At 48.8% G+C, this 10,292-nt stretch overlaps 1 protein-coding gene across 1 annotated transcript in view; it reads left to right on the top strand.

Annotated features, from left to right (window-relative positions):
• The first annotated feature begins 251 nt into the window (after positions 1–251).
• LEPREL1 (leprecan-like 1) overlaps positions 252–10,292 on the top strand; it is a 14,832-nt gene continuing 4,791 nt past the window's right edge. Inside the window, exons 1-7 of the mRNA XM_010297390.1 lie at positions 252–398; positions 1,298–1,487; positions 4,276–4,407; positions 5,585–5,727; positions 7,180–7,284; positions 7,761–7,801; positions 8,299–8,393. Of these exons, the coding sequence (XP_010295692.1) occupies positions 297–398; positions 1,298–1,487; positions 4,276–4,407; positions 5,585–5,727; positions 7,180–7,284; positions 7,761–7,801; positions 8,299–8,393 (808 nt within the window). The 5' untranslated portion in view covers positions 252–296. The remainder of the gene's footprint in view (positions 399–1,297; positions 1,488–4,275; positions 4,408–5,584; positions 5,728–7,179; positions 7,285–7,760; positions 7,802–8,298; positions 8,394–10,292) is intronic.

Below are 10,292 nucleotides of genomic sequence, written 5' to 3'. Positions count from 1 at the left end.
CACGTTGCAGACATAAGTGACTTGTCTGGCTCTCGGGAACTCCATCTCTTCTGTTTTTCCTTGCACTGGACTTTCCTCTGATTTCAGCTGTTTTCCTTAGCTTCTGCGTTCCGGTTTTCCTTGGTTATCCCATCACTGCCCAGCCCAGTGGTGTCAAAAGGGTGTCAGAGGTATAGGTGTTGGGGTGCCACATAAACTGTGTTCACTGTCCCACACCACCAGCTCAGCTGGTCTTTCTTGTCTTGTTACAGCTGAACAAGCTGGAAGAGGCAGCAAATGCAGCTCACACCTTCTTCATGGCAAACCCTGAGCACATGGAGATACAGCAGGACATCGAGAACTACAAGACCACGGCAGGGAAGGTCAGCTTGATTGACTGGGAAGCCAAGCAGCACATGGTGAGTCTGAGCTGAAGAGGTACCTAGGTTAAATATCAGACAGTCTGGAGAGAAGAGATGTAGGAGGTCAAGAGAGCATCACCTATGAATGGGGAGATTCTTGCCAAGGTCTGTATTACAACACAGCAAAACAAACTCTCATTTCAGCGCTCTCCTTTAAGGCAAGCCAGCTCCTGCTTTTTCAAGGCACTTTCTGTTTGTTTGATGGCTACTTCCCCAACATGATCCCTGTTTTCAGAGGACGCTGGGGAAATCCGTGGCTGTGAACGCGCACCAGCAGGCACCTTTGATGGATGCCTCCATGGGCGCTGACGGACAGATCTTGGCTCACGTGTTTCTTTTGAGCAGGGTTCTCCCATCTGGGCAGGGTACATGCACATGAGTGACTGTGCTGGTGAGGGTGCAGGGTAGCAGGCAGAACCTCCCCAAAGTGAAAGGACAACACAAATGCCAGGGCCACCCCCAACTTTCTGATTTCACAAGACACAAGGAAGAGGCCATTTGGTGTTAATTAACGGAGGTTCTAAGACAGATCTGTCTGGGTCAAGTGCAGTCTTTTCCCTTGGCATTCGGTGTTAAGAGGGTTAAAACAGAGAAAAGGAGTGTTTTTTCACATAATCCGTAATCCAACAGTGGCACTGAGGATGCCCTAAGTACGGAGATGTTCAGAAGAGCATTTAGGCAAGTTTACGAGGTTCCACTGGTCCAAAAGGCCATTGATGGACTTAAACATGATTTGGTACAACTGCTTACGTCCCGTAGGTACCAGGGGAGATCATTCTGTCCCTGCCTGCTTGTACCTTCTTTTGAAAATCACCTGCAGTTGGCAAGGGCAGGATGCTGTGTTCCAAGCAGCGTAGCCCACTCACGGTCTTGTCTTCTGCCTACCTACTTTGAAGGAGGACTACAGTGCTGGGGTAAGGCACTACGACAAGGAGGAGTATGAGCTGGCTATTGACTTCTTGGAGCGTGCACTGAAAGGGTACTACTCTGAGGATGAAGATTGCCAGATCATGTGCGAGGGACCGCAGAGATTTGAGGAACATGAGTACCTGGAATATAAGGCTGGCCTCTACGAAGCTATTGCAGGTGAGATTTTTTGCATCTTTAGGGTTCTCACCCTTGGCCCTGCAATAATTTTAATTATTGACTCTGGGCCTTTGGCTGGATTTGGTGAAGTGTCTTCCCTTCCATCACTGCTGCTGTGAGTAATGCTGCAGGAGGTACTTGTAAGGCCAGAAGATGCAAATACAGAGGACAGGGAACTAGAACATCTCATTTTGGTCCTGAATAGAAGCTGGACTTGAAGAATTGCACTTCCAGACGTGTGGAGCATTTGCAGCTTTCTGTAAGAGCTGGAAGTACAGGTGCTTTAACATAAACTGCCTTGGTTTTCCCCCGTACATAGTCTCACTGGTATCTGGACATTGCTGGCCCCTGTTTGTTTTCTCTGTTTTTTCAGTGCATATGAAGAGAGCAGCAGAGTCCTCTTGGACACACTCCAGACGGCCAAGAAAGTTGCCAAAAAGGCTCAGAACATAGGTTTCCTCCCCATCCAAAGGGATGGATTTGTCATTAGCAGAGGCCCACCTAATTATGATCTTCACTGAGATCTCTGGAGAGAATTGAATATTGCTATGTAATCTTCAGATTTGCATGTGTGGCTCTGAGCTAGAGAGGATTAAAATGGTTCATTCTCATTAGAAATGAGATTACATTTAATTAGTCATAAGGGAAAGAAGAGCAATAAATTAAGATTTGTTTGGTGACAGAAATCTTATTTATCTGCTCATGGTCTTGGAGTTGCATCAAGCTCTGGTGTTTTGCTTCTTGTGTGGAAAATACTTCACTCAGATGCAGATTGTTTTTTGTTTTTGCATAATTCTGTTTGTGTCAAGACAGGAAATTGAATTGAAGTGACCAAGATGAGAAACCACCAACATACCGGATGGGAAGCTGCCTTTGCTGGGTTTATTTACCCACGCAAAAAGTATGAGTAGTGTTGTAAGCACTGACTTGGTACCAGTGTAACTGTCAGCTCATCATGCCTGCTTTTAAAGCCATGACCAGGACACCAACGGCCATATCAAGCCCTGCAAGAGAGCAGCCTTCAGTGGCAAAGGCGACCCACCTTCCTTCTTACTGAAAGCTGCTGCTCATCAAACAGGTTTTAGCCTCTGTTAAATTGTTGCTGTGCTGTGCAAGCTGAGTGCAGCCCCAGCGAGCACAGAAGCTGTTTCTGTGCTGGACCATGTGGAGCGCAGACGTGGTCATGGTATGGTGGTCCTCAGCCCAGCACGTCACCTCGGCGTGAGAACAAGCCAAATGGTCTCTGCAAGCGCGGTGACTTGGCTTGGCCAGATATGCCTCGGAATAACAGCTGCCAAACCCAGGGCTGTTCAGGCACCCAAAGAAACAGGGAAGTGAGGGCACATGGAGGGAAATAATCTGCGTAGTGCAACTGTTCTCCTATAGCGAACTGAGTCGTTTGTTCTGGGACAGCATATTCCAGTGTTTGCCCCTGGACCAGGGGCGCTCAGCCCCAGATGTTTCAGCAGGGAATGGGAACGCTAATACACCAAGAAAAGAGAGTATAGGTTTCTTCAAAACTCTTTTCTCTTTTCAGTCCCAGGCTGGTTTTCTGTGCAGCTACATGGGGTTGAAACACTCTCATCTCTCCACTCCAGGGACAGATGCATTTCGGTGAATTGATCCCAGTCTATATAGCCTGCTTCTAGGGCACCCTGACAGTACCAAGAAAAAGCAGTGCTTCTCTGTGATGGATTATTCCACATCTAGGATGCTTAAATAGGTTTAAATTACAACAAAATTATTTATGTCCTTTTCCTTCTTCCTTTCCTTAATGTAATACCTGGATGTGTATGGTAAATCAGATAACTACTCAGACAACCTGCCCAGAGCAAATGGGGACTGTTTTGAGTTTCCACTTGATTTCATTGCAAATTCCTCAGGCTGTTTTTTTGGCAGCTCTCAGAAATGCTTTGGTTGCTGAGCATATGCTTTTTTTTCCAAGTCTGTGTTTGTTTCTTAAGGTTTTTAATGGTGTACAGAGACAGAGCAAGCAAAGTAGATTTGTAAGTACATTGCAGCAAAGGCTCCAAACTGGAATCAGATGTCAGCATTGGCTTCAGGATTATACAGCTGATACAACGCCTATATTGTGGACTCCTACCAATTAAGAAACCTTGCTAATGGCAGATGTTTACCACATGCTGGCGTTTCCCTGGGAGATACCTCATCTTTGAGAAGCAGTGAACACAGGGATTTTGCTGCCAATATTTGCACCTTAGACCTTTGAGACTCATGGTGCTGGTGCCTTGCTTGGCCATGCTTGAGAAGCTGCACTGACCCCTCTTATTTAAACCTCCCCATGCCCTCAGGAGCTTTCATGCTGCAGAAAGGAGACGGTTAAAGATGAGCTGAAGGAAGGGAGTGTGGAGATGGCTTTCATGTGGCAGCACATGTCTTCACATCTCCGCTTGCTTTGTGGGTGTCTTTGCCTTTGGTTTGGCTCTTGGGGTTGAAGAGCTACCTGTCACCTGCATGTCCCTGTGCCCCTCTGGCTTTCCTGGGCAGAAGCAGCAGCTCCCAGCACACAAAAGAGATGCTCAAGCTCCCTCTACAGTTGACGGAAGGAGAAAGGCACTTCTCAAGGCGGGGGCAAAAATGTGACTGCAACTCTCCACTGGCTTCGGGAAGGAGCCTGAGCTCTTTCTCTAGGTGCGCAGTTGCCTGCTGGACCAGAGCAGTAGGAATTACGTGTCCTTCAGCTGGGGAGATTTACTCTCTGTCTGTCTTGGTCTCAGCACCGTCATCGTCCTTCTCAGTTCAGACCGTCTTCCTCTTTTCTTGGCAGATCACTACATGCAAGTCCTGGCCTGCAAACATGACTGTGTTCGAGAACTAGCCACACGTTCGGGCCGTATCTCGCCCATCGAAAATTTCCTTCCCCTCCATTATGACTACTTGCAGTTTGCCTATTACAGAGGTAAAGGCTGTCTTTCTGTTCCTCATAGCACTTGCTGAGTTTTATTGCATTTTGTACAAGTTTGAATTGCTACATGTGGAAATTGGGGTATTTCCCCATGATGTCTGTGCTACAGTGATGCAGTGGCATGGTGTGAAAGAGTCAGGAAGCAAAGGACATTGGACATTGTCTCTTTGAAAGTCCTTTTCCTTTCAGGTTGACTGAAATTCACAGTTAAGTATTTTTGTAAAAGTGTTTTCAATCATCAGTCAGGTTTTAAAAGCCCAACCTTTAGCTTAAACATCTTTATTCTTTAAATAAATCATGCTTTTTTAGGGTCCTTTCATTTGCCCTTGGTATTAGAGTTCTGGGGATTTATATGTTTCACATTTTCAGAACCAATTGATACATTTTCTAAGTTGATATATAACAGATCGACAAGTTAGCACAAGGTTAGCCCAAGATGCCAATTTTTGCTAATTACCAAATATTTTAAGATTCACAGTAAAGTTGCAGGAGTTGGCAACACTGCAAAATACCAGGAGTTGGCAGTGCTATAAAATACTGCCAGCTGTGTGGCCCTGTATGGCATCTTACTACGTTCCATTACACAGAAGAAAATCAAGGCAGAATTCTGCCATCTCAGGCTGTGCCAAGAGCTCTTTCCTGAAAAAGGCAGAATGTGAGTCAAAATTGCTACTCAAACCTAAAGCTTCTTCATCCGTCAGTGCAACGGGAAGAAAGCTGGAGGAGTCAACAGCGTTTCGTGCATGGTGTACAGCTTTTTTACTCCTCTGCCTTATTAGAGGTTTAACGTGGTGGGTGAACCCCCCTAGAGCCCTGAGAGATGCTGCACAGAAAAGAGGCAGTTTGCTGCCCGGCAGCATCCACAACCTGCCCATGCAGCTGGCTCCAATGTGGGTGCTGTCCGACCTGTGCATGACGTGGAGAAGTCGTGTCTCTGTGCCTCAGTTTCCCTGCTGGCGAAATGGAGCGGTTAAGACAAAGTTGCACAAGAAGAGCCTTGTGAAGTGCTGTGCTCATGCTTCAGCTGACGGAGAGCTCAGGCTGTGCCCTCCCCTCTCCGCAGGCTCTCCTCCTCGGCTCTGCCCCGCCGTGCTCTGCGTGAGCCCCCGGCACCGCCGGCGGGGCTGTGCCCCCCTCTGCCCCCCCTGACAACTGTTGTGTTGCCTCCCAGTCGGTGACTACGTAAAAGCCCTGGAGTGTGCCAAGTCCTACCTCCTCTTCCACCCGGATGATGAAGACGTCTTGGAGAATGCGGGATATTACGAGGGCCTCTTAGAAGGTACAATGGATCCAGACGCCATCAAACCCAGAAAGGTGAGAGCGAGCGTCACCTAAGAGCCCTTGGTGGGAGGCTTTAACAAAAGCACAAGCTGGAAATAAAAGCAGCTTGGCAGCTTTCCCATAGTGGGACCACTTTGAAAATAGGTGTGGAGATGCTGGACTAGCTGGTGATGCTCATCGTCAGGGTGCAAATCCAGAGTCGCTGGTGTGCGGGAGAATCTGGAGGGCAGGATCTTCTTTAAATGGGGACTTCAGCTTAGCAAAGCCCAAGCCAGGGCAGGGAGGGCGTTGACCGAGTGCCTCAGCGATGTAAACCCCCCTCTCGTTCAGTGCTCCAGAGGAGACGCGGAGGAGGAACACAATGAAGCCCTGAGCAGAGGGCAACCTCCGTTAAGAGCGGGTTGAGGAATATTTTCCCAAGGGGAGGCTGGGATGTCAGCATTACTCTCAAGTCACTGAACTTGGAGTTCAGCATTTAGGCTGTTCTGCGGGGAGCAGCTTTGCTGTCACAAGGTTAGTCTGGGGTCAGACAACCATGGGACCGGCTTCCTCTCTGGTCCGGGCAGCCTTTATCTGTGGCCCTGGGGCTGCCTTTCTCACGATGCAGACAAGGAGAAGTTCCTCCCGTCCCATCACAGCCTTGCTGAGGCTCATTCCCCTTGTGCCATAAGCAGAGGGTGGGCAGGAATTGGGTTTTCCATTGCCTTGGGAATTCCTTGATTTCCAGGAAAATCAAAGTGAATTTGGTAAAACGCTAAAAAGGAAAAGGGAAATGATAAAAAAGAAAACAAGAACAATGGTCCCTCTCCTCACAAAGTGAATCTAGGAAGAAACCTGAAGTTGACAAAAACATTTAATTGTTTCCAGTGTTTTGAAGTTTTCTGTAAAAAAAAAAAAATTTTGATTTTTTTCCTCTGCAAAGTAATTTTCTAGGAGAAAACCCAGTGTTTTATTTACAAATATTTCATTCAAAAAAAAGCCCTCTGATGGACGATTTCCAGCTGGCCGTGCTTTGTGGTCCCCGACTGAGCGCCCTGAGTGCGCCCAGGCTGCGATGCTGCAGCCCACCCGCTGCCAGGCTGCGGGCTCCACGTTGCAGATGGGAAGCCAAGGCAGAGCCCAGCCAGGGTCCCTGCTCCGCCGGCCTGAGCCCGCCTGCCGTTCTGCAGCTGGGGCTTCTCTGGCCAGCCTCTTCCCAGATATTTAGAGGCTTTCCAAGGTGCTCAGCACTCTCTGCCAGCTATGGACATGTATCCTGGGGATTCAGGCTTCCCGAATGAGTTGCTGAACACCTCCCCTTCTGTAATGTGGTGGGCAGCTCAGCCCTGTGTCCGGGCTTGCTCTAAGGCATGACCTAAGCATCCCTTGCCCCGGAGGAGTCTGCAGTGTTGCATGAAAAGCAAACCCCTCTTGGAGCAGAGGCGCATCGCCTGTGCGTTGTGAAAGCTACGTGTGCACCCACTCCCCTTTTCCTCTTCTTTTCAGGAAGCAAAAACGCTGCTGCGGCGCCACAAGCTGGAGTCTCACCTCTGGGAGTCTCCCCTCTTGCAGGTGGCTGCGGCCGGCCTCGGATACACCTACACGGAGCCGGTAATGCCTGGGTCTGCTATGGCGAGGACCTTTAGGAGTTCACAGCTTCCCCGCTGTCCTCTCCTATAAAGCGAGTCCCCTGTAGGTGACTCAGGAGCTGGGTCTTGGCCTGGTTTTTTCCCTATGGGAAAATGGTGATGGCAAAGCAAGGAAGGCAGCCGTTCCCAGGGTGAAGGAGAAGCAGACACAGCCTAGTCCAGCTCTCCTGCCGTGGTGTCTGTCTGTGTCTCAGCCACTGCCAAGGTGGTGGGGTGGGACGGGACAGAGAAGGCTGGGCAAGCCGGGCTCCTTCTGTACTCGCCATACGATTTGGGTTGAGGTTACACTTTCAATTGGGAGACCCCAGGCAATTGTCCAAAGTTGTGTGGGGATGGATCCCTACCAGAGAGGCTGGCTGCTGTGAGGCAGAGCAGGTAGCATCCTGGCTTTGGCTGAAGCATTAAATTAAGAAGCACAACCTCTCTCTTTTCCCCCAGAACTACTGGAACAGGTATGGCGCCCGCCAGGATGAGCACAGGTGAGCCATCACTCGCCCCAGCTGAACCCACGGCTTCACCAGTCCCTGCAGTGGGGTGAAGGGGATGTGCCCACGATGGGGTACCAGCCTGCCACTCGGGGGTGCTGCCCATCCACCCCAGCACACCATCAAGGTTGACTTAGGGCTCTTTGCCCTTTACTGTTACAAACATTCCCACAAGCACCTTATTTTAGCTGAGCGCCTCAAAAACAGCGATGGTCTGGAGGGAACTTGTTTGATGAGGCGAGTGATGCTGTTCAGGCTTGGTGGTGTCTGTGCTTTGCTAGTCAAAGCTATTGTTCCCATTACCAGAAAAACATGGTGTGCCACAGGACAGGGTGAAGGCTCCTACTTGTATGGTTGTGACATTTGTAGAAAGTACCAATTTGCCCATTTTTCTCTTGTATTAATTTCTGAAGAGTGCAAAACAGCACAATTCACAGAACTGGAGGCCTGTGGCCAAAGTCACAATGTTCCTCTTCCGTCTTGTTTCTCAGTGTCCCATCAAGTATTAGCAGCGAACCAGAGGATGGACCCCGGCTGTCCCTGGCAAAGAAACCCATGCCAAAACCAGATCGAGAGTTGAAGGAGGGTAAGTCTGATGAAGATGTTTCAACAAAATCAGAAGGTTTTTTCTTCCTTGCTAGGGACTGCAGACTGCAAAGGCTGGCCACTGAGCAATGAGGGCCAATCCTATCTGAGGGGGTTGAAGTTTTGTTTAAGAGACAGAGAAGTCTTTGATGTTGCCACAGCATTTCTGGGTCTGTGGGTCCCACCAGCACTGCTCTGTTCTTGGACTTGCTTTTCCCACCTGCTGAGCTGCTCAGTGCAGAGCCCTGAGGTGTCGAGCTGGGAGGCTGAGTCCTTCTCACTGTGGGGAAGGTGGCACCCAGCAAACAGTAGTCTTTCCCCCAGATGCTTTTAAGATTAAAATGTTCCCTGTTGTCCAGGCTACAGAAGGATGATGCTGGAGGCATGAGGTTTTGGCAGCTCTGGTCCTGATGCTTTGCTAAGTGTGCTGGATCATACTATGTTAACAGCCATTTCTGTTTGCAGACTGACTTGTGATTTCATGTCTTGGCTTACATCAAATCACTTGGTTTTAAGGCCTGTCGGCAAACATCTCAACTGATTTCAGCACATTTTCAGCAACCACAGAAAATACCATAACATCTTCTACTAAAGACCAAATTTCCCCCCTAACAATTTTGAAAAACTATATTGTAGCCAAATACCAAAGCATGCTCCTCGCTGCAAAACAATGGGATCTGGAGCCAGGAGATGTCTTGTGTCTCTAGTGGGCCAGCTCCATAGCAGCAGGCAATTAAACCTCCCTGTAATGCAATGGGCAGTTGCACTTTTTTTGGAATTTCACAGCTTTCCACAGCCCAAGTTTTCTCCAGCTGCTCAGTGTCGTGTTTGGGGTATCAGTACCCCTTCTCTAGCCATACATAAAATAGGTGAATACCATAGGAAGATGCTGAAGAGCTTGCTTAAGCCAAGAGCTGGTTGATTTATATTTGTTGGCCTGTTTGCCTTCTATAACCAAGTAATTGCAAAGTACATGTTTCTCTGTTTTTTCTTCTCTCTATGCTTTTATTCTGGTTTAGTTGCAGAATGTTTCCAAGTTCACAAAGAAAACTGAAGCCATTCAAAAAGAAAATGGGATTTTTGTCCTTGCAGCTGCTTTCTTTCTCTGTTGTCTTTTTTTCTTTCTCTCTTTCACTTGGAAAAAGAAGAGAAAAAGCCAAAAGGGAAAAAGAAAAGTCCATTTTAATTTTGTACTCCTCTTCTGTACCTCTCTCCTTCCCCCCTTCCTCCTTTCTGCCAATTCCTTCACTTCCAAAAGTCCAAGGAATTCCTCAGTTTCTTTGGGGTGTTTTCCACAGAGCATATGCACAGAAAACAGGCCTCTCTCTCTGCTGGTGCTTAGAAGTGGTGGGGGCGAGGAAGGCAGCCGGGAGCGTGCCGCCACTGCAGGACAAGGGCTCAGTGTTCACGGCACAGGGCAGCCCCCGCTAGTTCCCTGAGAGGAGCAGAAGAAACTGTCCGCAGAGTCCTCCAGCTCACCCACTCCCGGCCCCGGTTCTTGGTGGAGAACAAGTGATGCTTGCTGCAAGCCCACCACCGCAGTAGGTTTTCGATGTGTGTAAAAGACAAAAAACCCACTGATGACAATTGCAGAGCGTGGCTTTGCCTGCCAAGCCAGCAAGATCCGCACAGCGCAAACGCAATGGAAACGTACGGCCTCCGTTGGTGTTGGCTGCTGGGCAGGAGAGCTGAGTTAGCTGGTATCCGTGTCTCTCATCGTGTCCCATTGGGTTTTGGCGTTTTCAGGCTGCAGTCCCTGCATTTGCGAGGCAGCTAACGAGAAGGTGGAAAATGCTAATGCTCTTGCAGCAAATGGGTTTAATCTCTGGGTGTTTCCATTGCTTCTTTTCGTTGCATTTCTTTTGTTGCTGATGTGAGGCCGAACTCCGTGCTCTGCTGT

Source organism: Phaethon lepturus, unplaced genomic scaffold (assembly GCF_000687285.1).
Source record: "Phaethon lepturus isolate BGI_N335 unplaced genomic scaffold, ASM68728v1 scaffold36871, whole genome shotgun sequence".
NCBI lineage: Eukaryota > Metazoa > Chordata > Aves > Phaethontiformes > Phaethontidae > Phaethon > Phaethon lepturus.
Note: the sequence above shows the minus strand (reverse complement) of the source record. Positions and strands in the feature narration are given on the sequence as shown.